Source organism: Hippopotamus amphibius, chromosome 2, assembly GCF_030028045.1.
Source record: "Hippopotamus amphibius kiboko isolate mHipAmp2 chromosome 2, mHipAmp2.hap2, whole genome shotgun sequence".
Taxonomy (NCBI): Eukaryota; Metazoa; Chordata; class Mammalia; order Artiodactyla; family Hippopotamidae; genus Hippopotamus; species Hippopotamus amphibius.
In genome coordinates this window covers 197382123-197408720 of record NC_080187.1, presented here as the reverse complement: position 1 = coordinate 197408720, position 26598 = coordinate 197382123, and the positions used below count along the sequence as shown (strand labels likewise).

Sequence of the window (26598 nt, the reverse complement as noted above, 5' to 3'; positions counted from 1 at the left end):
ATTTATTTTCAGGTCAACAAGGCAGATAATTGTCTAAAGGTGCAGTCTGAAGAGTATGAACTATGATTAATTTCAACAGTGGCATCTATACCTTCAGTTGTGGTATTTCGTTAACACTTCCTTTCTGATGGTTTGGTTTGGGAACAAACTGTTATGTGTTGCTGTCACCATGAATAGAAAACAAAACCCACGAAGATCATTTGTAGACTTACAAGTGTAATTCTTCTCCCATAATAACTAAACACATTAAATTTTGGTGCAGCAGAGATAGGTTTATCTGTCTTTGAATTCCCTTTAAGTAGGTTTAGAGAATTCTAGAAGAATGTGCAACATTTTCTCCTATACCTGAAATGATACAGAAACTAGTTATAAAAATGACCAACTTTTTTCAAAATAATAGTAAAGAGGAAATAAGGTAGCCACAGCAACTTCTTGCATCATTCTCCTTGCAGAATTTGGAGTTTTCTGCTTTCTGCTTTCTGTTTCCTCATTTATTTGGAGGGGAGCCCCCCCCGCCCCGCCACGCAAATGATTAGATGTTATCTGGACCTACTTTTCAATTCTTAGCTCTTATTTATGAATAACTTGGAGTCAAGTGAGTTGCTGTGATAAAGACATACTAGAATATTTGTACCCAAGTGGTCATCTTCTGGAAAGACATTCTGTTATACACCATTAATACTGGCAACCTGCACCTGTGAGTACAGAAGCTATAACATAGCCATCATCTGTACAGTGTCACTCTTTACAGTATGCAAATAGAATGCCAAATGTTTGTAGAGGCTTTGCCCTTATCGACTGACCAGCCATATCTGAATGTGAGCTCTGCACTAAGGGACTCTGCAGAAGTCACTGCAGCAGCTCTTGGGGATCAGAATTCAGGATTTTTGAGCATAAGGTGGGTCACCAAATTGAGGATGGGATGGGGGAGGCAACCTTGAAAATCAGTAAATGTCCTTGTTTGAGCTTTTATTAATTTTGTGAATCTAATGAAATAGTCCTATAGAAAGTATGGAGAATTGGGGTAAAGTTTCTGGATAGGAGCTGGCTGGTTGAAAGGGGGACAATGAGAAGAAAATTAGCAGCATCTAATGTAGGGCATGTGATGTGTATGTGGATGGGTGAATAGGTATGTTGAATGAGCAGGTAGAGTTGGTGGTAGTGGAATAGCTGATTGTTTTTCTGATTTTCAGGAAGGTTTATTGGTGTTGGAAATGGGAAGATAAAAAAGAAGTAAGCCTTCCCGGGAGACAGACTATATTTCCAGTCAGACTGATATTTTGAATGGTTTGAATTGATTTAGAAGACAAAAACAAATCTTGAAAAGTCTGATTTCAAAGGATAAAAAATAACTATGGTTAGGTCTTGCTGTAAAAACAAGAATATTTCTTCTCAACGGTAGACTTTTGTTTTGGCCAATATTGAAGAGCTGAATTGGTAGCATTTCCTGTAGAATACCAAGGTAAATGTAGATAAATGAGCCCTTCATGGTGGAACTCAGTTCTCAAGTGAGCAGTGATATTCTAGGAAGATCTGGTTTAATATGTAGTATGTAACAGTAATTATATGTAAGGAAACTGCAAACCAGGTTTTACTTGTGAATTTAACATTATCTTTGAAGGAATGATAATGACGTGAAAATGCATAGGATAAGTGAAATTGCCTAGATGTCCAAGTAAAAAGAGAAAAGCCAAGGATGCAGCACTAGGAGACTTTGAAAAAGGAGGGGCAGTTGACACTCTAAGAATTATTATTGTTCCTGTAACGTTCTCTTTCCTCCTTTCTTTCTTTGTTTTGTTAACTTTTGTTCTAAATGATCTGTGTATAAGATTTAGTGATGATTATCTTCTTGATTTTCATTCTCACTTGGGATTTTTGTCTTAACAGTGTGCATGTATCATACGTGTGATACATTTAAGCTGTTAGTTATTTCCTAGTTCAGTAGCATCTCACCTAGCAAATGATTAAGCCCTTGGGACAGTGAATAATATCTAATCCTCTCTTCACAGAACCCTTAGGCATATAGGTGTTATGTAGAAGTACTTGTTGAACTGGATGTTAAAGGAAATAGCCTTATTCGTGGACGATTCTAATATTTTCTAGTGGGTTTTTGGTAAATATGCATTTGTTTGTATTTTTCAGGTGAACCACTGAGTTCTTCATTATGTCTGATGGAGACTATGATTACCTCATCAAGTTTTTAGCTCTGGGAGACTCTGGAGTAGGGAAGACCAGTGTACTTTATCAGTACACAGATGGTAAATTTAACTCCAAATTTATCACGACAGTCGGCATTGATTTCAGGGAAAAGAGAGTGGTAAGTTCTGTATCCTACTATGTAAAAATATAATCTCTGAGTCAACATTTGCCTGTCTGTTTTGTTTACTTTGTAGGAATTAGGAGGACAAAGGTTGGAATCTAAAATTAAAGGGTACACATGAAAATGTATTATGTTCAGTCTGGGCAATGTGATTAAAGGCTGTAACTGAGGACACTTCTTATAAAACTAAGCACATAAAATAAAAGTGAAGATTAAAAAAAATTTTTTTCCGTGATACTCTTTTGGCTGGTATCTTCCTTCTGAATTTCACAAAGTTATTTGTGGAATTTGCTTCATACCTTTGTTATGAGGCTTGCAATCCACCCTCCTCATCATACCCCTGTTTTGTGGGCTATTTCTTCCATTTTTGATGTCACTTTTAATGGCTTTTCCCTGAATTAAGGCCTCAGCAATCCCATATGGAACACCAAGTGGCAGAACTCATTGATTCCACCAGGAGCGTGAGGTTGGAATAGGGGTGGGAATGGCAGTAGTGCGTGTGGATCTGGGAGGTAACCAAGGGAACAGGAAGGTTCTGCAGCATAAAGGAAGAGGCTGTTTTTTTTTTTTTTTTAAATTTTATTTATTTAATTAATATTTTTAAAGGATGGCAAGACAAGTTATTGTGGGGTAGAGAGGAAGGCAGGAGGTTTGTGTGTCCAGGAACAACATTTCTTACTGAAAAATCACCTGTTCCAATGAAGCAGGTCAACAAGTAGTTAGGAGATTAATAACAAAGACCCTTCAATTGAAGCATATTCTACCTGGGAAAGATGCAGGGTCTCTGGCTTCTAGGACAGAAATATTCATTTCCTTTGATCCACCCTAAAGCCTTCCACTACCAGAGAGTCTGTTTTTTATTTTTTCATTTTTAAAAATTATTTTTAAATTGAGGTATAGTTGATGTACAACAATGTATAAGTTTCAGCTGTACAATGTAGTGATTCACAATTTTTAAAGGTTATATTCCATTTATAGTTATTATAAAATATTGGCTATATTCCCTGTGTTGTACAATATATCCTTGTAGCTTATTTTGTATATAGTAGTTTGTGCCTCTTAATTCCATACCCCTATCTTGCCCCTCTGCTATATGTTTGTGATTATATTTATTAACTAATTCCCAAGTTATAACTTTGTTTTTAAAAAATAACTTTATTAAGATATAATTTATATAACATAAAATTCACCCATTTATCATGTACAATTCAGTGGTTTTTAGTATATTCACAGTTGTGCAGCTGTTACCACTAACCTAATTTTAGAACATTTCATCACCCCAAAAGAAACCTCATATCCTTTAGCAGTCACTTTTCCATTTCCCCTCCCCCAGCTACTAATCTACTCTCTGGATTTCCTCATTTGGACTTATCATGTAAATGGAATCATATAATATGTGGCCTTTTGCATCTGGCTTCTTTCACTTAGCATAATGATTTCGGCATAATGTCGTATTGTGTATCAGAACTTCCTTTTTATGATCAGATAATATTCCATTGTATTGGTCTACCACATTTTGTTTATCCATTCATCCACTGATGGACATTTTGGTTGTTTCACTTTTTAGCTATTATGAACCATGCTTCTATTAATATTCATATACATTTTTGGGGTGAACTTATGTTTTCAATATGCTTATATAGACTTGGAGTGGATTTGACTGACTGTATGATAACTCTGTTTAACTTTGAGGAGCTTGCACATTTTTTGGAAGATGCTGCCCCATTTTACATTCTCACCAACAATGTATGAGGGTTCCAATTTTTCCATATCTTCACCAACTCTTTTTGTTGTCTATTTGATTATAGCCATTCTAGTGGGTGTGAAGTGGTACCTCATTGCAACTTTGGCTTAAATATGCCTATTATGAATATTGTGGAACAGTCTCCTTTTCATATGCTTATTGACTGTTTATTATCTTTGGAGAAATGTCTATTTGCATCCTTTTCCTATTGTGTGTATTCTGGATAAATGTTCTTATCAGATATATGATATGCAAATAGTTTTAGCTTTTACATTGAGGTCTATGACCATTTTGAGTTAATTTTTGTGTATGGGGTGAATAGGGGTCCAACTTCATTCTTCTGCATGTGTATATCTAATTGTCCCAGCAACATTTGTTGAAAAGACTATTCTTTCCCCTATTGAATGTTCTTGACACTCTTGTTGAAAATCATTTGACCATAAATGTAAGGGTTTATTTTTGGACTCTCAATTCTATCCATTTATCTATATGTCTGTCCTTATGCCACTATCTTGATTACTGTAGCTTTGTTGTAAGTTTTGAAATTGGGAAGCATGAGTCCTCCCACTTTGCCATTTTTCAAGATTATTTTGGGTTCCTTGCAATTTCATAAGGATTTTAGGGTCGGCTTGTTAATTTCTACAAGGAAGCCAGCTGAGATTCTGATATGGTTTGCATTGAATATGTAGAATAATTTGGGGAGTACTGGTATCTTAACAATATGAAGTTTTCTGATTTGTGAGTGTGGAATGTTTTCCCATTTAGATCTTCTTTAATTTCTTTCAACAATATTTTGTAGCTTTCAGAATATGTTTTATACTTTTCTATTAACACTTTTTTATTAAATTTATTCTCAAGTATCTTAACCTTTTCATGCTATTAGAAATTAAATTGTTTTTTCGATTTTATTTTTGAATTGTTCCTTGCCAGTGTACAGAAATACAATTTATTTTGTAAGTTGAGCTTGTATACTGGAACCTTACTGAACTTGTTTATTAGTTATAACCTGTGTGTGTGTACAGGGGGTGCATGTATCTGTGTGTGTGTTTATTAGGATTTCCTATATACAAGATCCTCCCATCTTCTGTTACACTTTATCCTTTACAACTTGGGTACGTTTTGTTTCTTTTTCTTGCCTAATTGCCCTGATGAGAACCTCCAGTAAAATGTTGAATAGAAGTGTTGAGAGAGAACATCTTTGTCTTGTCTTTGATTTTAGGGAGAAAGCATTCAGTGACCATTAAGTGTAATATAAGCTGTGCTTTTTTCATAGATGCTGTTCTTCAGGTGGAGGATGTTCCCTTCTGCTCCTAATTTGTTGAGCATTTTTATCATGAAAGGTGTTGGACTTTTTCAAATGCTTTTTCTGCATCTATTGAAATGGTTGTGTGGTTTTAGTCCTTTACTCTATAACTGTTCTATTCCATTACAAATCAACATTGACTGATTTTTGTATGTTAAACCAACCTTGTTGTTCTCGTGATAAATTCCACTCAGTCATGGTATATAATCCTTTCTATATGTCTCTGGACTCTGTTTGCTAGTATTTTGGTGTCTAGATTCAGAATGGATATTGGTCTGTAGTTTTTTTTCCCCCTCATATCTTTGATTTTTGTTATCAGGATAATATAGGCTTCATAAAATGGGTGGGAAGTGTTTCCTTCTTTTCTATATTTTGGAAGAGTTTGGGAAGGATTGGTGTTAATTCTTCTCTAAACATTTGATCAGATTAATTAGTGAAGACATTTGGGCCTGGCCTTTTCTTTGTGGGAAGTTACTTTTATTATGAATTCATTCTTCTTATTGGTTATATGTTTCTTTAGATCTTCTGTTTTTTCTTGAATTAGTTTCAATTGTTTGTGTCTAGGAATTTCTCCATTTCTTCTAAGCTATCTAATTTTTTGGCATGCAATTGTTCATACTATCCTTTATAATCTTTTTATATATGTAAGGTTGGTAGTGTTGTCCTTTCTTTCATATCTGATTTTAAGAATTTGAGTCTTCTCAACCCTCAGAATGGGAGAAAATATTTGCCAGTGAAGCAACTGACAGAATTAATCTCCAAAATATACAAGCAACTCACACAACTTAATACTAAAAAAGTAAATAACCCAATCCACAAGTGGGTGGGAGACCTAAATAGACATTTCTCCAAAGAAGACATGCAGATGGCCAACAAACACATGAAAAGATGCTCAACATCACTCATCATTAGAGAAATGCAAGTCAAAGCCACAATGAGGTATCACCTCACACGGTCAGAATGGCCATCATTAAAAAATCTAGAAACAATAAATGCTGGAGAGAGTGTGGAGAAAAGGGAACCCTCCTGCACTGTTGGTGGAAATGTAAATTGGTACAGCCACTATGGAAAACAGTTTGGAGATTCCTTTAAAAACTAAAAATGGAACTACCATATGACCCAGCAATCCCACTACTGGACATATACCCAGAAAAAACCATAATCCGAAAAGAAACATGTACCATAATGTTCATTGCAGCACTACTTACAATAGCCAGGACATGGAAGCAACCTAAATGCCCATCAACAAATGAATGGATAAAGAAGATGTGGCACATGTATACAATGGAATATTACTCAGCTATAAAAAGGAATGAAATTGAGTTATTTGTAATGAGGTGGATAGACCTAGAGACTGTCATACAGAGTGAAGTAAGCCAGAAAGAGAAAAACAAATACCATATGGTAACTCATATATATGGAATCTAAAAAAATGGTACTGATGAACCCAGTGACAGGGCAAGAATAAAGATGCAGGTGTAGAGAACGGACTTGAGGACACGGGGTTGGGAGGGGGTGAAGGGGAAGCTGGGACGAAGTGAGAGAGTAGCATTGACATAACATATACACTACCAAATGTAAAACAGATAGTGAGTAGGAAGTTGCTGCATAACATAGGGAGATAAACTCGATGATGGGTGATGACTTAGAGGGCCAGGATAGGGAGGGTGGGAGGGAGTCACAGGAGGGAAGGGATATGGGGATATATGTATAAATACAGCTGATTCACTTTGGTGTACCTCAAAAACTGGCACAAGAGTGTAAAGCAATTATATTCCAATAAAGAGCTTAAAAAATAAAAGAATTTGAGTCTTCTGTTTTTATCCTTAGTCTATCAAAGATTATCAATTTTCTTAATTTTTTTTCAAAGAAAAGGTAGTTTATTTCCACTCTAATCTTTATTATTTCTTTCCTTCTGCTTGCATTGAATTTAGTTTACTCCTATTTTTGTAGTTTTTAAGGTTGAAGTTTAAGTTATTGATTTGAGATCTTTCTTATTTTTTAATAAAGGTGTTTACTGCTATAAATTTCCCTCTTAGCACTGCTTTAGCTTCACTTGATATTTTTTTGTATGTTGTGCTTTTCATTCATCTAAAAGTATTTTCTAGTTTCCCTTGTGTTTCTTCTTTGACCCATTGGTTATTTAAGACTGTAGTGTTTAATTTCCACACATTCAAGAATTTTCCAAATTTCTTTCTGTTAATGATTTCTACATTGTGGTTAGAGAATTTTACCACACTGTGGTTAGAGAACATACATTGTATGATTTCAGTCTTTTAAATTTATTGTGACTTGTTTGATGACCTAACATATGGTCTGTCCTTGAGAAAGTTTCATGTGTACCTGAGAAGAATGTGTATTTTGCAGTTATTGGGTGAACTCTTCTATAGATGTCTATCATGTCTAGTTGGCTTACAGTGTTCTGCAGGTATTCTGTTTCCATGTTCATTTGCCTGCTTGTTTTATCCATTATTAAAAGTATAGTATTGAAGTCTCTAAATATTATTGTCAAATTGTTTATTTCTCTTTTTATCCCTATATATTCTTAATAGATCAACACTTTTATCATTATAAAATATCTTTCTTTGTCTCTAATAACACTTTTTATCTTCAAGTTTATTTTGTCTCATATTAGTATAGCCACTCCAGATCTCTTTTGGTTATTTTTTACATGGTATATATATTTTTTTACATCCTTTTCCTTATACCTTTTTTTGTCTTTGAATCTAAAGTGTTTCTTTTGTAGATAGCATATAGTTGGATCATGTTTGTAAATCCATTCTGCCAACCCTTGCCTTTTACTTGGAGTCTTTAATCCATTTACATTCAATATAATTACTAATAAAGTAGGATTTATATCTGCCATTTTGCTACTTTTTTTGTGTGTATCTAATCTTTTTTTTGTTTCATTATTTCTTTGAAACTGCTTTTCTTTGTGTGACCTAGATATTTTCTATTATACTATTTAAATTCCCTTCTCATTTTTTACTATATTTTTTGAATTATTTTCTTAATAGTTCCCCTAGGGATTACAATTGTCATCTTAATTTTTTTTTTTGTCATCTTAATTTTTAACAGTCTAGTTTGGATTAATACCAACTTAATTTCAATGCCATACTCTGCTCTTATGTGGCTCCATTGCTTACCCCTTACTTTGCACTGTTATTGCCATACAAATTGCATCTTTATACGCTATGTGCCCATCAACAGATTTATAATTATTAATTCAGGCAATCGTACTTTAATCAGATGGAGGAAAAGCGTTATAAAGAACCATTTATATTGTCTTTCGTATTGATATGAGTCAATATAAAAGACAGTGTAAATGGTCTCTTTACCTTTATTGGTGCTCTTTATTTCTTTTTTTTTTTTTAATTTAATGATTCATGTCTTCTGCCAGTTGAAGTCTCCTCTTGAGCCTCTCTAGTGAATATTGCACTTCAGTTATAATTTTTAACTCCAGAATGTCTATTTACTACTTTTTTAATAATATCTGTCTCTTTATTGACATTCTCTATTCAGTGAGGCATTATTCTCATACTTTCCTTTAATTCTTTAGACATGAGTTCCTTTAGTTCTTTGAACATATTTATCATGGCTGATTTAAAGTCTTTGTCTAGTAAGTTAACATCTGGGCTTCACTAGGAATGATTTCTTTTCGTTGCTTTTATCTGTGTGTGCCATACTTTACTATTTCTTTATGTGTCTTATACATTTTGTTGAAAACTGAATATTTAAATTGATATAATGTGGCAGCTCTGGAAATCAGATTCCTCCCAATTCCCAAGGGTTTCTTGTTTATTTTATTTTATTTTTCTTGTTTATTTTTGTTGTTGTTTGTTTAGTGACATTCTTGGGCTAATTCTATGAATTCTGTATTTCCTGTTATGTGCAGCTACTGAAGTCTCTGCTCAGTTAACTCAGTGGTCAGCTAATAAGTGGACAGAAAGTTTCTTAAATTCTTGAGCCAGCAAGTCTCTGTTTTCTCTGAGAGACTGTGTGTGTGTGTGTGTGTGTGTGTGTGTGTGTGTGTGTGTGTGTGTGTGTGTGTGTGTGTGTGTGTGCACGCGTGTGTGCTGGGATGTTTGCTTAATGTTCCTGCAAGCAGTTTACAACTCTGCCTTAGCCTTCACTTCCTGCTTGAGAAGAGCCTCAAGGTCAGCCAAAGGTGAGAGATTAGGGCATTTTTAGGTCTTTCTTGGACATATGTACAACCATGCACATGAGTCTGGCCTACTAGGGTTCCAAGAAATATTTCAGATCTCTCCATGGACATCTCAGTTCTTATTTTTAAGTTTTTTGGTGAGATTTTTGTTAGGTCCAGATGATCTTGCTGCCTTTGGTAGCTGTGATGTTAAATAATTGCTGCTTATTGCTTTCAACAAATGGTCTAAGGATAGGGTTTTTCTCATAGAGCAAGCTAAGTCAGATAAAATAAAGACAAGAGTTGGGAATGGAGCTTTACAGGCAAATTTCAGACACTTTTCTAGGCATGTGATTTTTGGGGAGCTCCAAACCTGTTCTGCCTCTCCTTCCTACAGTGGCTGCTACACTGATGGTTTTCATAGCTACCATAGTTGTGCATCTGTTGTTTTTCAAGGCTACAGTGGAGCTGGGGAGGGGGAATGGGAATAGGACAAGTTAAAACAGCATAAAACTTACTATTTTTACTGATATTCAACAGTTTTTCTTGAGTAGATACCCCTTGGAATGTTGCAAGCTTTTGTTAATTTTAAGGGTTTGGAAAAATTTGATTTTGACAGTTTTTGCCAGTGTTTTTATTGCTTTGACAGAGGAGCAGATTTTCAGAGGTCCTTCCTGTAAAATTATTTTAAGAGTACTTTCTAAAGATAGGATGGGGAGAAGGTAATATTTCCTGAAACTAGGGGACTTTGAGGAAAGGTGAGCTGATTATTATTTTTTAATACAAATTAAGTATTGCTTGTATATTTTTTAATATGTTTATAAAGATATATAATGTGCTTACATCACTTAATACAAATTATTGTGTTATCCAAAGGCAATTATTTGGAATAAAATACAGATAAGATTGTATTCCAGATGAGATTTTCTTTAGATGTTTAGATGCTTAGGGGAGTTGTGCTGAATAGGAGACTGAGAAGAGTTCACCAGTCTCAGAAGTTCTCTTTTTCTCTTTCATTTTGCCGTTTCAGGTGTACAGAGCTAATGGGCCAGATGGTGCCATTGGCAGAGGCCAAAGAATCCACCTGCAGTTATGGGACACAGCAGGGCAGGAGAGGTATGAGATCTTCAGTTATGCGATCCTTACTGGAGGAAAGGGGAAAAACAACTATGTTCTTCACACAGTCACCTGGGCAGGAAGAGGCCAGCTGATTAGTTGATTTGCACCTGGATAAGACATGCTGCCAAATTAGGAGGAAATGTATCAATCTGAGATGATACTGGTGGCTGTATTTCATAAAAGGTCAAAGGAAAAATGAATCCTTTCCAAAATGAACCCTTTGACTTATGAGCTTTTTTCTTTTGGCACCCCCCCCCCCCGGTTTTTTTTTAAGTCCTGTGTACTTTTCTCCATTTACTTTTGCTGTTTACTCAACCACAAAGAAAGCTGTAGAGTTGCATGCATTATTCTTACCTGATTGTTGAAACCTAATAAAAAATCTTGTTGGAATTAATTTATACGATCAGACGTTGCTTGACAAAAATGTCACATGAAATCTTCATATAAAGTTACTTTTTTAAAATTGAAGTATAGTTGATTTACAGTGTTGTGTTAATTTCTGCTGTATGGTAAAGGGATTCAGTTATACAAATATAAACATTCTTTTTCATATTCTTTTCCATTATGGTTTATCACAGGATATTGAATACAGTTCCCTGTGCTATGTAATAGATCCTTGTTATTTATCCATTCTCTATATAATGGTTTGCATCTGCTAATCCCAAACTCCCAATTCATCCCTCCCCCACCCCACTTCCCCTTGGCAACCACAAGTCTCTTTGAAGTTGCTTTTAGTTAGCTATAGTTCTGCTATCTCTCACAATTTCCGTGAAGGATTTTGTTTGTTTAACTTTTTATTATGGAAAACTCCAAGTATATACAGAAGTAGAGAGAAGAGTACAGTGAACTCAGGTACTAATTCCTCAGTTTCAACAGTCATCAAATTGTGGCCCATCTTACTTCACGTATATCCCTCACGTCTTCTCACTGCTCCTCCACCCCAATTATTTTGAAGCAAATTCCAAACATCAAATTATTTCATTCATAACTATTTTGGTTCCTATCTCTGAAAGATAAGTACTCTTTTTGTAAAAACATGGATTAGAAATATTTGAGAAAACTTAAAATAGTGGATTAGATGACAAATTCTTACCAGTATTTTCTTCCTGGAAGCCTATGCCTGTCAGTTACAGGCTTTGCATAAAAGCAAAATAAGGGAAAAGCTACTACTAGAGGGAGAGGGAAGGGAGAGAGCAGGATAAGTCCTTGGTGGAGAGAGTACCAAGAAAGGGGAGAGTGAGTCAATACTCCCCCCACCTTAAAGCCAAAGAAATGGTTCTCAGAGATAAGAGATTTCTGTAGAGACAGAAATTAAAAGGTCATGGAACACATCGTGATGTTAAATCAAGTTAAGCTTTCACAGGACCAAGAAGACATACACAGCAAGCACCATTGCTTTTGTCCTATTTAACTCTTAATTGTTCAATAAATTATTGGCTGGGACTAAGGGATCACGAGCTGATTCTTGTCGTCCCTGTCCAGCAGGCTGGGTTTTCAAGTCACATGGCCTATTAACACATAAACTTTTATCAGTTAGATAAATAATTGTATTATATGTGTTTGGAATATCATCATCTAATTTGTTAAAAAATTTTTAATGCACACAGATGGTTTTTATTTTAAAAGAAAATTCCAAGTTTAACTTTGGATAATTGTTGGCAATTTAGAAAGTCTAGATATGTTTTCAAATATTCTTTCTTGCTCTAGATACCTATTTACTGTATTTTGTGAGATATCCAAAATGTATAAAATCATTGATTATATACATAATTTTACACTATTGAAATTATCTATTAAAATAATAATGTAATTCAGTCAATCTTGTGCAAGTAAGATTTATGCATGTATAATGTGCATGTATAATGTGAAGTTACTAGAAACAGCGGCATGTTATTAAACATCTAACTTGTTATTGATGAACTATTGTAAGAGGCTGAGGCCACTGCTGGTTGGCTTTATATTTCAAGAGTGGGGCCATGGTTTAGGTGACCAACCTGCTTTTATGTTCCCAGGTTCCGTAGCTTGACAACTGCATTCTTCAGAGATGCTATGGGGTTTCTTCTGCTTTTTGATCTGACAAACGAGCAAAGTTTCCTCAATGTCAGAAACTGGATAAGTAAGTATTATTGTCTCCCTGCCTCTTGCTTCCCACTCCCTGCAATAAAACCCCTCTTGTATTCTACTTCTTTTGTAAGTTGTTTTGTAAGAGCTCCTAGTGCTGTTTAAAATGCTGTTTGAAGGAGCAAGGCTTTTAGTTTAGGGGTGAAGATAACTGAAATACTCTGCTTTCTCTAGTCATGCTAACTTTCATTTGTTGAGTGCATCCTGCACTCTAGATACAAGGAGTGCTTTCTGTGTAATCTTTTCGTCAGCCTTTTCTGCAAACGGGACTCTGATCCCCATTTTATAGATGAGGAAATAGAAGCTTAGAGAAGTGCTATCAAGTTTTGTACCATCCCAGGGTTTAAAGCATATATTACGTTGACCCTTTTGAAAGCTTAACGGACCCTACCCCTGGCTGCATGTCTTTCCTATATTTAGAGGCGCCTTTCTACTTTTAGGGCCAGAGCATTTGCCGGGAGGATCCCATCATAGAAATCTCTAGAACTGCATTGGCCAGAGTGGTCCCCAGCACAATAAATATAGAACCTGCATTTTGGCTCTTTGGAGATAGCCTCCTGTCTTATGTGATTGGTTAGTAGCCATTTAAAATCCTGCTACTTGACCAAATGTAGCATTTTCCTCTGTTGCAATGTACATTTTCCTCTGTTGGTTGTATTAGTATTACCTTAGAGAATGTATTGGGAGGGCTGTGCTGTTAAATTCTTAACATCCAAATCTTTAAAGTGAAAACACTCATTTTGAAACACCCACTGCTTAAAAATTTGGAGTTTTGGTATTGTGAAAGGGTAATGGGCTGAGGTTTTTATAGTAGAAAACCTTATTTTAAAAAACGAGTTTTTAAATAAGTAGTTTATTAATGCCTTGTGGTTTTCAAAGCATTTTCACATAGTTTGAGTCTGATCCCCACATCCCGCCTGTGAGGAGATGCAGGGAGGTGGTGTGTCCTAATTTTAGGATGAAGACACTGAGCCTTACAGAGTAACAGACTTGTCCAAGGACATGGAACTTTTGGCTTTTCATTCAGTGGCCCTTTATGCTCTTTCTCAAACTAAGTTGATCACTAAGAGTTGAAGAGCTATTTAATACTTTAAATATAGGTTCCCCAGTTTAGTCATGCTTACTGGGCTTCACTTTGTTAAATGCCTGGGTGAGACACACACCCTTACAGGTGAATGGTGGTGTCTATTTCTAATCTCTTATCCTCATTCTTTGCTTATCATTCACTCATTTGCATCATTTGAACCAATCCTGGGGCTTTCTTAAGTCAAGCACTTTATAAGGATTGTGGTTAGAGATGGGCTTATGGAATCTTAGCATCAAAAGAGCATCCACCCACCTACTTTTCACTGGCGGAAACCGAAACTCTGGACAAGATAAATCTTGTCCATTTGGGCTTTATGGCTAGTTGGATGAAGAACAAGATCATGTGAAATTATGTGTATGTGTGTATTATTTCGTGTTTTCCTTATAGTGTAAAAGAATTCTTATTGCCCAGTTAGGTAAAGAGAACATGCATATTGGAGATTTCTCATCTTTAAAGGAAAGTATTCTCCTCCCTCCAACCCCCCCCCTTTTTTTTAAAGGTTTAAGTTTCAGTGGCAGAGGTGGTAATATCAAATCTTAATTAGGAGTAAAAATTTGTTAATTACCTATACATTTTATGTTTCCTCTGCCTGTTACTATTTTTGAGTATTACAGGGATCGTTCGTTTATTTTTTTTTCCTTTGGTCAAATTAAAAGAAAATATGTGTGTGTATATATGTATACACCAATGGTGCATAGCAGAACAGAGGCAGTGTTGCGTTGAACAGGTAGCTGAGCCCTGGGCACCGAAGGCCCAGGGGGAGGAAGCAGGTCTGCCCCCTCCCTTTGCTTTTCCAGAGCTGCATTGCAGTCCTTTCTCCCTTGACCCCAGATCTCTCCATGCCCTCTTGGGAAAGGGGTAAGAGTCCCAAGGTGATCCCTGCGGAGTTTAGGGGACTGAACAGAGAGCTGTGCCCTCTGGACCTGAATTTGAAATCTAAGAGAAATCAGGTAATTTTGTATCACTCACCTGTCTTTCTGGAGCTTGGAGGGTGAGCCAGTCATGCCACAGACAGCGTGTTTTGCAGGGATACTCTAAAGTAGCCTGTATTTCTAAATTTTTCTTCTGTAGTCTCACATAAATGGGACAGGAGCCTGACAGGTGTATTTTTAACATATTTTTGCCTTTATATTTTTATTCCTATTGTTCCTGTCCGAAAAGCCCTCCTCACACCCACTCCCATTTTCTTAAAAAGTTGAGTTCTACTTATTCTTTAAAGTATGGCCTCCATGAGATTTTCTGTGATAACTTTGTTGGATTAAATTTTTTCTCTCCTCTTAACTCCTATTACATTTTGTACTACTTTCAGGGCCCTCATCACATACCACCTCAAGTTGTAGTTATTTATGTATGTGCTTTTTTTCTTGGTGATATTTTTAAAAGAATTAAGCAATTTACTTAAAAAATATATTTACTTATTTATTTGGCTGTGCCAGGTCTTAGTTGTGGAATGCGAACTCTTAGTTGCGGCATGCGAACTCTTAGTTGCGGTATGTGGGATCTAGTTCCCTGACCAGGGCTCAAACCTGGGCCCCTTGCATTGGGAGTGTGGAGTCTTTAGCCACTGGACCACCAGGGAAGTCCCTAATTTACTTTTTATGTAAGTAATTCACAGTCTTTGTAGAAAAATTGGGAAAAAACAAAAAGAAAAATTATGAATTATCATACGTCCCAGACTCCTCAAAAATAAATACTGCTAAACATTATTGCTGGTAATACACAGCATCTCTAAATGTTTTATTATATTAACTTAATGGTTCTCAAGTGTGAGCAAGCATCTAGATCCCCCAGAGGGCTTATTAAAATGCAGATTCCAGGCCTCAAACCCAGCCTTCCTGATTTAGTAGATCTGGGGTGGTACCTGAGAATTTGCATTTCTAACAAGTTCCCAGGTGATGATTAGGCTGCTGGTCCGTGGACCTTACTTGAAGAGTCACAGAATCAACTCATTTAATCCTCGCCTTAACCCTACGAAGTAAGTACTGTCATTGTCGCCATTTACAGATGGGGAAACTGAGGCACAGAGTGGCCACATAACTTCCTCAGGGCCACACGGCTAGTAAATGGCAAAGCCAGGATGCAACCTTAGACACCCTGGGTCCTGAGTTCATGCTCATAACCTTGACACTGAACAGATGAGGTGTTAACAGGGCACAGAGCCTCTCTAGAGACCAGAGAGATTTCACAGTAGAGGTAACTGAGAGGCAAGTCATAAAGGAAGGGTGCGGAGTGCCTGAAGGAAGGTTGTGTTTGGGTGTTCATGGGTGTGGGGACAGCATGCGTAACAGCCTGGAGGAAAGAAAAGACACGGCTGTTGGAAATGGTACATGGTTTGGTCTTGCCTGTATAGGTCTTGTTTTCCCCAACTGTCCCCTGAGGGCAAAGGTCAGTGCCCTGAAATTCTACACCAAGTATCAGGCCTCCCTTACTGCTTAGGAAATACTTGCTGACTTGACTTTCTCATGATAAGATATAATAAACATGACTTTATAGTGAGGAACTAAAATGTCAACACTTTCCTGGTTAACCATGATAAAAAATAAATTAAGCCATGCATTCTTGAGGATGTCTTATTGCACAAGTCTGGGTTGCTTTCATTTCATTGTGGAGTGTGATGAGTAAAAAATAAGGCTTTATTTTCCTTCTCTGGGAGATTAAGCTCTTCAGCTTAGTTGAAGTTCCTTTGATTTAATTGCTATGAAAAATTATGCCTACTTACAGGTTTTCAGGTGAAAAGAAATGGAAGCTATGGAGTAAGAATTGTAATCTCCTGCTTCTTGGTTCTGGTGACAGAATCATTTACTATTTATTCTGGGTTTTCTCTCTTCATTTGATCCTATATTTTGTTTGTTTTAGATAATTGATTCTGCCTTAGGATAATAGAAAAATGTAAAAGACATTTCAGATGGAAATAGTTTATAGAAAGAATTCGTTTTAAAATGTCATTGCTATGGAGAGAAAATATATGAAAAACAGAGCTTTAAGATTAGCTGTAAGCACTAGTAAATCCTCCAAGTATTTTTTTTAAATGGCCTTCATAAAAAAGATAGCTATGTGGTATGTGCATATGTATGTATGTGTGTGTGTGTGTACATAAGTTCTGGAAGAATGATGAATTCTCCCATTCCTCTCCGATATAAATAAGCTAGGGTATGTGCGTAAGGACAGGGTTAGTTTTACATCTCTGCCCCATCCATTTAGTTTTACAGCTGAGGGTATTGGTGCTTTGAAAGCATTATATTAGTTCAGATATACAATTAGACAATACAGATATAAGTATCTGTTTATCCATTTACAGTTTCAAAGCACTTTTGCGTGTATTCTCCATTGATCATAGACTTACATTACTTACCTATAATAAATTTTCTTATCGTCTTATATTAACAGGCCAGCTACAAATGCATGCATATTGTGAAAACCCAGATATAGTGTTATGTGGAAATAAGAGTGATCTGGAAGACCAAAGAGTTGTAAAAGAGGAAGAAGCCAGAGGACTTGCAGAGAAATATGGGTGAGTATTTTTGTGGAGGAGTCTATAGAACAAGTTTCCAGTACAAACATTCACACATGAATGGGTAACAAAAAGAGCAAAAGCAAAAAATTGAAACCCTCAGATGTAGCCCTTGGGGGGAGGTGTCAAATACCTACTTTGCATATTAATATTATATAACATGGGAACCATGGAAAAAGCAGTGGGTGAGGGCCTTCATTCAGGGCTTCAGTCTCTTGGTGTTTGAGGAAAGACAGCTTTGAGGGCAAATGCCCTAACTATGTAAGGTCTCCTTTCCCAGACGTAGGTGAGAGACGCCCAGGATAAGGAAATTCTCTGCATTCAGCGAGGAAATTTCATAAGCCAGTTCCTATGCAGCTGTAGAGAGCTCTAGCAGACAAGAAGGCCTTATTGGCTTTGAAATATCTATGTTGAGAGAGGAGAGTGAAGATCCCCTTTTGGTTTAAGCTGTGCTTTTGTGGTGGAGAATCAACTAAACACTGTCTTCCTCCTTGAGCTCAGGGAATAGGATCATAGTAGCAGCAACATTAACGGGACATGAAAGAAGGGGTCAGCTGCTGCTGATTAAAGTGTCCGGGACGCCTCTACAAAGCAATTTGTGCTTTACTTTCTTTCTGCCTCTAAAATAATGAGTATGTATTAATTACCCTTAATATAAGTGGGAGGCAGCAAGTAGGGTAGAGAGGGAAGGGGAGTGAGAGAGGGAGGTGGTGTGGGGTCCTGTGCTGTGTGTAGGGGGTGTTACCTGGCTGGTGGCCTCTGTTGTTAGGTGGATCCAAGGAGGCCAGAGGAGGCCCTTTCCCTTTTCATTGTGTGACCCCTGCTTTGTTCTTCCTTGGGCTGATGGAGTTCCGAAAGCCCTCAAGGAGGGGGTTCACAGTGCGGGGGATGTGGAAGGATAGGTTGGCCGGATGGGAAGGAGTCAGAGTCTGGAGCGCTTTGAATACCAGGTAAGAGAGTAGACCTGATCTCCAGGGACACAGGACGTTGCTGAAAGCCTTCAAATGTGGAGGGCTGTTATGTGTACGTTCCCAGGTCAGTCTGGGGGTGACAGGTGGGGTGAAATGGAGAGCTTTTGGGCAGTTTCTGTAAAGTGTTGCTTTGTGTCTGATGCTGAAGCCCACAGGGCAGGCAGTCAGAAGGGAAGATGGGTTTGAAGTGGCGGAGAGCCAGAACCAGCTGGGACCCGTAACGACGGACTGAAGTGTATGTCAGTTCTTGTTGCTTCTGGATGGTGTGGGTGGTGTGGGTGGATGGTGTGGGTGTCTTACACAAGCCAAGGCTCTTTGCCACAGAACTGAACACACACACCTGGCCAGGAGCTGGAGAAGCTGAAGGAGGATCTAGGGGAAGGTGGAAAGGGGGCAGGTCTGGGCACTGGTTTGTGCCAATGAGATGAGCCAGCATATAAGCAACAACGTATGAGAGCCGCAGAGTGGCTGCTGCTTCACTTCCGCCCTCTGCAACCCCCCTGCATCTCTCTGTGGTCCACCCTGCCTGGGAAGGGAATTCTGGGAAGTATTGTTCAATCTAGCCAAACTGACAGATTGCAGAACCGCCACAGGTAGGGAGTGGGGCCCGGGCACTGGTGTCTTTTAAAAGCTTTCCTTGTGAATTCTGCGAGCAGAGGTTGAGAACCTCTGACTGAGGTGATTCTGAAGTGGAGGCTGACAGAGCCCTGTAGGTGATTCTGATCACCTGACCTGCCGCCTCCTCTCTCGAGAGGCACTTGTGTGAAGTAGTAGAAGGAAAGAGGGGTGGACCAAACAGTGGAGGATTCTGAAGTGCTGAAGCTGGGGGCCGTGTTGCAAGGGGGTGAGGAGGAAGTAAGCGATGAAGCAACGGAAACTGTGGACCTAGACCATGCTTTTAAGAAGTGTGTTTGCAAAGACCAAAAAAAAAAAAAAAAAAAAAAGAAAGATAAAAACAAACAAAATAAAAATAAAAAGAAAGGGCAGCTAAGGGAGTTAGCTAGATCAAACAAGTATATTCTCAAGCATCCTGGGGGAGTCTGGATTGATTTCTTCCAGCTTCCTGCCCTGGGCTTCTTCAGCCTTTTGCTTGTTTCCTCTGGAGGGGTTCTCAGGATTCCACATCCTGCCTGGTATGAAAGATCCTGAGGTTGCTTTCTGACTCAAAGGGGAACCTAAGGATAGCAGGGATTGTCTTTCCTCTGTGCCCAGCTTGGAAGATCTGGGGAGTATTTCGTAAGAGGGGCTCAATGTAAAGCTTCTTAACTCAGTTAAAATAAGGCGAGGAGAGATTAGCAGATAAGATAATCGAAATTATTGAAGAATGGAAAGGGATGGAAACCGACTTCCCTTAAGATTTAGGAAGCATAAAATAGAGTTCTGTAGGCTGTTTGGCAGTTTCAGAGGAAGGTGTAAAGGGGAAATTTGGTTCACATACATTTCACAAATTTGACATACATTTAATGATTATTTTCACAGAAGTCTTTTTTTCATTTTTAATAATCGTAATATTTTCATTGGTGTGCATGCACTAAAGGTTAATCCATCTAATGTGCTAACAGTCAGAAAACAGCAGTTTATGGCATATCTTCATATCATTTGCATGTTGTCTTATAAATTTACTTTTTTTTGTTGTTGTTGCTATTGTGTTACTTTCTCTCCTCAATTCATAAATATGGGTCATCGGTTCCCCAGTGGTTCTCTGAAATATACATGCATTTGGAGAATGAAAGACTATGTCTCAGAAAAACTTTGCAAACCTGATAAAAACATGTTACAGTGCAAATATGAAATATAAATCTGTGTCTGTTGGGATAAGTAAATCTCAGAATGAGGGCTTCACACAGCAGCCCAAGATAGAAGGGTGAATCCCTTTACCCCTAATTCTCTCTCTCTCTTTTTTTTGGAGGGTAAGGGTGGGGCTATAAAACTTGGTTAAATTGTAACATGAAGCCCTTAGGTTACTTCCTAGCACAACAAAGCCATATGCCCTGTAAACTAACCAAGTCTTTTAGAACAACTACAAAATAATGCTTTCTAGTATGTTGTATTGAATAATATCGTCCACAAAATCAGAGAAGAGAGCAAAACAGGTTCTTCAAATTTGTACTTAATGCCAATCAAAACTATGATGGTTCACACTTTTGCAGAAACACTTTAAACGTAGCTACAAACTCAGTGACAAATATATTAAAAGAGAAAGCAGAATGCAACATTGGCAACATTCCTCTTTTAGATGATAGTGTGGGATCTCAGACTTCAGTGTGCTTCTCTATCACCTGAACACTGAGTCCCACCGAATTTCTCATTTAGCAGGTCTGGGATGAAGCCCCACATTTTACATGTCTAGCTGATTCCTAGATGCTGCTGCTGTTCGTGATTGAGGGTAACACTTTGAGACCCACCCGAGTAGATGTCAAGTTAGCATGAGCTATGCGTGCTGGCAGATGTTTTCCTCGACAGCAGAGGTGGACAAAATCATTATGCACAGAATGTGAAGCAGGTGTCTGCTTGTGCCGTGCTTGGGGAGGGAAATGTGCTCAAGGACTTATCACTGGAAAAATCCATGCTGATCCAGGAGGAGTTTTTCTCTCGCACAGTTAATGACATCAGCTGTGATATAGACTGGGCAGGGACACTCAGATTGGTATGGAAGGAGCAGCAGCCACAAGTGGGTAGTCAAGGACTTTACTGTGAGTGAAAATGGTTGCATCGAAGTGTCCTTCTACCCTCTTCTTTATGCATAGAAGATAGTTGCTGGTCAATACAAACCTTTTGTTCTTGATTCAGAGTCGAGGGAAATAGAGAACATTATGAATATGATGAGAGTATGATAATTGAATGTATTTCACATGTGCTGTGCAAAGAAATAGGAAATTTGAAAAAAATGAGATATAATTGACGTATAACATTGTATTAGTTTTAGGTATACAACTTAATGATTTGATTTATGTATATATTGTGAAATGATCACCACAACAAGTTTAGTTAACATCCATCACAACAGGTAGTTACAATTTTTCTTTCTTTTTTTTCTGACCACGCCAGTGCGGCATGTGGGATCTTAGTGCCCTGACCAGGGATGGAACCTGTGCCCCCTGCAGTGAAAGCGTGGAGTCTTAACCATTAGACCGCCAGGAAAGTCCCATGTAGTTACAATTTTTATTTTCCTTGGGATGAGAACTTAAGATCTATTCTTAGGGGCAGCAAATATGAGACAACATTTTTCCCTCACTGGAGATTGCTGGCTAGTGATGAGAAAGGTGCTCAAGAGTTTCTGGAGTGAAGGATGTGTTAAAAACATTTATTTACAGCATTTATATGAGGACACACCATTTCTGGGATTTTAAGTGGCTTAGCTCAGTATACTGATCTTATCTAGTCTGAACTAGATGAAATGTATGAATAGCTTGATCTCTAGTCATTTGGTTATTTGAAAACTTGTTGACGTCCTCTATTTAAGAAATAAGTTAATGATGTATCATTGGGCACATTTTAAAACCACATACATAAGCTGCAACGAAACAGATGAGACTCATTTCCAGAGCCCCAGAACTCTGTAGAGGGTCTGGATTTCATGTGACACAATCTCCCAGACTGAAACAGTTTATACACTCACTCTTTCCTATAAATGCTTGTTCATTTGCCACCCAACAGGCTATGAAAAGTAGTGAGACTTGCTTCTCACTTTAGTGAAAAATTTCTCCGTGATTTCTGGATCCGCACGTGAACCAAATATCTAGAACCATTGGACAGAATCACCAAATACACTTGCTTTCATTCCTGGTAACCTCTAACAGGGATCTAGGATCTTTTAGTTTTGTAGAAATAAGTAATGGAAAAGAAAACATCTAAAAATGTGAATCCTAACCTATGACATGAGCTGAATATTGGTGTCTCAATGAAAAGCTGCAAATAAATGATAATGCCCCCCCTAATTTTGCTCATTTTTTTAAATTAAAAAAATCGTGATTTATTTATTTATTGAAAACACATCAAAATTGGTTGTTCTGCATGTGTTCCAAAAGGCCATTAAGCACTCACTTACAGATTGATGTCAATTAGCTGCACAGGATTTTTTCAAAAGTTTGGTGGTACTGCTCCCTAGTCATGCTGCACTAGCACCACCATGTGGTGAGAAGGAACAATACACCTGTCTCTGCTTAAAACGGGGACAATTCATCTAAGGTTACTAAATTTTTGTCTAGAAAGCTTTAGGAAAAGCAGAATATTATCTTTAGAGAAGAGAAGAACCCCACTAGGTGAACATTTATTGAGCACTTGCTGGATGCCAGGATTGTGTTAAACCCTTTATGTGTATTATCTTATTGCCTGCTTATCAAGACCCCATGAAGTGCTGTTAAACCTCTACAGACACAGAGAACTGTTCAGATAAAGTAGCCCAAACACCTTCTAAAAGTGAACATAAAGAAGATATGGGCATAAAAATATGACTGACTCCATCCACTAGACTTCCTCTGTCCTTAAGACAAGCTAAACAGTCCAGTTTTCAAATGTGAGCACAGGCACGTTTCAGTGTCTGGGACATCATTTTTATGATGGAACGAAAATCTTAATTCAGGGTCTTTGCTGTACATCTCATGCAGTTTGCTTTTCGTCCAGCAGCTCAAAGAACTGAGAATGAAGAGGAGTGATCTCTAGTATTTGTTTATTCCTGTAGAACAAAAACCATGTTGCCCCAATTGCTCAGAAGACTCTGAATAATTGAAGATCTTAAGGTTGTTAACCTGACTCCTGGTCACATCACCTGAAGGTTCATGAATGGGCAGAAAAAATATTTTTAATGTTTAGTTTGTTACTAGAATTTGAATTAGAACTCTAAACTACATCTTATTAATATTGTACCTCTTTTTAAATTAATTTAACATTTTTGGCTGTGTTGGGTCTTGATTTCTGTGCATGGGCTTTCTCTAGTTGTGGCGAGTGGGGGTTACTCTTCATTGCAGTGCGCAGTCTTCTCACTGCGGTGACTTCTCTTGTTGCGGAGCATGGGCTGTGGGCACACAGGCTTCAGTAGTTGTGGCTCACAGGCTATAGAGCGCAGGCTCAGTAGTTGTGGTGCACATGTGGGATCTGCGGCATGTGGGATCTTCCTGGACCAGGAATCTAACCCATGTCCCCTGCATTAGCAGGCGAATTCTTAACCACTGTGCCAACAGGGAAGTCCTTGTACCTTTTTTAATATAGGTGGCTTAAAAATGTATACCTTCACTCATATACCCTGAAATTCTACCAATTAAATATTTGCTTACATTGGTAAACAGAGAATAGCTCATACTTCTGCTATAAGCATCAGTCATTTATAATTTAATCAGTAAAGTAAGATCCATTGTCTCTCAGCATTTAGTGATGATCACTTGGAGGAGTAAGGAGCCTCTTATGATTTGACAAGGACTGGAGGGAGACAAATGCTTTGGAGCATGAAACGCTTTGGCTCTAGGACAGATCTGAGTGAGCCATCTCTGATGTAGGGAAGCATGGTTCAATTTAGCAGAATTTAGGGCAGGACTGTATATCTGCTACATTATGGATTAAATCAGTGCTTGTGGGCTAGTCTGGAAATTTAATGTTTATACTCTTGCTAAGGTCTCTTGGAGCTATGATTTTCCATGATTCAGTGACATTGTTTCTGTGTCCTGAGTTTTAAACAACAAAATTGAAAACAAACTTTTGTAACCTAATCTGTTACTGTGTTGGAAATAAGAAATGCTTATCAATGACACATTTGTCAAAAATGACACATTTCTAAGTACTTTAAATGTTAACTCATTTAATCTTTAATAGGAAGATACTGATATTATCTAGTTTTATGGACAAGGCAACTGAGGCACAGATGTTAATAGCTTGCCAGGGCTACACAGTCGGTAAGGAGTGGTACTAGGATTTGAATCCAGACAGCCTGGCTCCAGAATGTATGGCTCTTAACCATTGTCCAAACTGTCTGTAACTTCTATGCATAGGTTTTATCATTTTTTTTTTTTTTTTTTTTGGGCACACGGGCTTAGTTGCTCCACGGCATGTGGGATCTTCCTGGAGCTGGGATTGAACCCGTGACCTCTGCATTGGCAGGCAGATTCTTAACCACTGCGCCACCTAGGAAGCCCCTTATCATTTTTTAAAGAACTTTTATTGAAATATAATTGAGATACAATAAACTGCATATATTTAGTGTACAATTTGAGTTTTTTTCTTATTCGTAATGTATATATGGCAATGATCATGTTTTTATAAAGTATTTTCAACTGTGTTTTCTCATTTATGCCTTAATAATGATTGTGAGGTAATTACCAGGAGCTGAGATGGAAGAAACTATGGAAAGTAGAAGTAGCCTAATGGAGGTTCTGTTGAGGAATTCAGTGAGGCTGAAGACTCTATAGTTGGAAAGATATTTATAATTGACTTTGAGGAAATTTAAAAAATAAGAGGTACACTATTATGACCAGTATTTACAAGAAAGTTTACTGCTCAACTACTTTTTTATTTTTGTATTTCCAATTTTAGCCCATTATTCTTGGAGGGAGAGATGAGTTTTTCAGTTGCTTTTCCATGAAACATTAGCTTTCTGAATGGTGATAGAATGATCAAGCCTTCTCCTTAAGTATAGAAAATGTTCTGCAGACATTAAGTGATCCTTCATGGGTATAACTGAGAAAGAGCATGATGGAGAAAATCTAAGGATTTAAATTTTGAGAATCTTAATGTAAAATTCAGTTCATGTAAAAATGGCGGCATTAAAAAGTGTCCCCAGGACTTGGCTCAATAACATAGGTACTTGATAAGTATTTGAGTCCCCACAAAGAATGTCTTCTTCCAACTTGGTAATGAAATACTGCATGTGACCAGGGGGATGGGAAAGATGCCGTACCTTCATTTTGTGGATAAGGTGCCAGATGAAGATGTAGGAAAAAAAGACTGACAGTAACCAAAGACGTTGCTAGGCAAGAGGTTTAAAAACCACTGAGATGATGTCATTTGCCCTGTGGACCCTTCTCTGATTAAGATATTTTAGAGTCAGCAGATGAAGGGCTATGCACATGGGCATGGTAGAATCAGTGGAGCAGCCACGTCCTTCAGAACTCACAGATTGGTAGATAAATCCTCGAATGAAGTGATGGTTCCTCGACCAGTTTTTAAGAGCTCTACTCAGTCAGGAGACAATTGTAGAGTCCAGTTGCAAGGCCTGTTAGCTCCCACAGAAAGCGAGAAGATAATAAGGCAGCATTTTGAGGAATCATAATGGACAGATAGCCGTCCATCCCTACACATGTACCCCTCATGTGCTTCTTAGTGACACAGGAAGCAGAATAGTTCTGAAAAGATCTGTAAAAGTACTAAGAAGGTTAAAACAAATCTGTAGAAACTCTCCTGTGGAAGGTGCTCCTACCCAGGAAATCATGAAAGAATAACCAAAATCCTAATCAGAGGCATTGATGTAGTGTTAACATGCTATGAGAATGAGGAAAACAGCGACATTCTTCAGGAAAAGTATTGTAATAGAGTTGGATGTTAAAGTCTCTAAAAATTTAAGAAATATTTTGCTGAATTCAATTGCAGGACTCCCTGAGGTGCTAAAACAACTTTCTTTTGTAGGTTTTACGTCTAAGAGCATTTTTGGTTAGATTTCTTACTAAGTGGTGGAAATGAAGTCAACAGTTTGAAGAAAATACAATTTTATCACCATTTTCATGACTTTATTAAGAAGGAGGAAGAATTTGGCAGGTGGTTGATTAATCCACTTGCAAAGACTAACTCTAAGTATGAAGGGTGACCACCATGAGAAGACTGATGTCTTAAGAATATGTGAAAAGTAGCCTTACAGTTTTGAAATGATGCTTTGTGAGTTACTAAAAATTACAGCTAACCTCAGGTCCTGGGGAATAACAAAACAAACATACTTAAGATTGATATACTGAAGAAACTCTGAAGTGCTGTAGAATTTAGAATGTCTTCGAGTGTGTGGTCCAGGAATACAGCCTGGAGCTGACAAGTGGCAAAGCCTTTGACAGATTCAGCCAGGACCTCTGATGTCTCTCTCATGTCAGCTTGTTTTTTGTTTGTCTGTTTCTTTGTTTTTTGTTTTCACGTGCAGCAAGTGAAAGAGAGTTCTCTGTTTTGGGAATCCTCATACAATGTATGTGTATTTGGAACCAGTAGAGCCTGTGGTTAAGTTGATTACACTAGAATCAAACAGCTGTGGATTCAAATGTTTACTCATCTGTGAAATGGGAATAAAAACTTCCAGAAGTTTTACATCTCT

General features: G+C 37.7%; 1 protein-coding gene across 7 annotated transcripts in view; it reads left to right on the top strand.

Annotated features, from left to right (window-relative positions):
* Positions 1–26598, top strand: part of RAB27A (RAB27A, member RAS oncogene family) — a 68580-nt gene that overhangs the window by 39488 nt on the left and 2494 nt on the right. For all 7 annotated transcript variants that reach the window (XM_057722581.1, XM_057722586.1, XM_057722588.1 and 4 more), the window contains 4 exons: positions 2143–2317; positions 10542–10627; positions 12643–12746; positions 17226–17349. In XM_057722581.1, the coding sequence (XP_057578564.1) occupies positions 2165–2317; positions 10542–10627; positions 12643–12746; positions 17226–17349 (467 nt within the window). In that variant the 5' untranslated portion in view covers positions 2143–2164. The remainder of the gene's footprint in view (positions 1–2142; positions 2318–10541; positions 10628–12642; positions 12747–17225; positions 17350–26598) is intronic.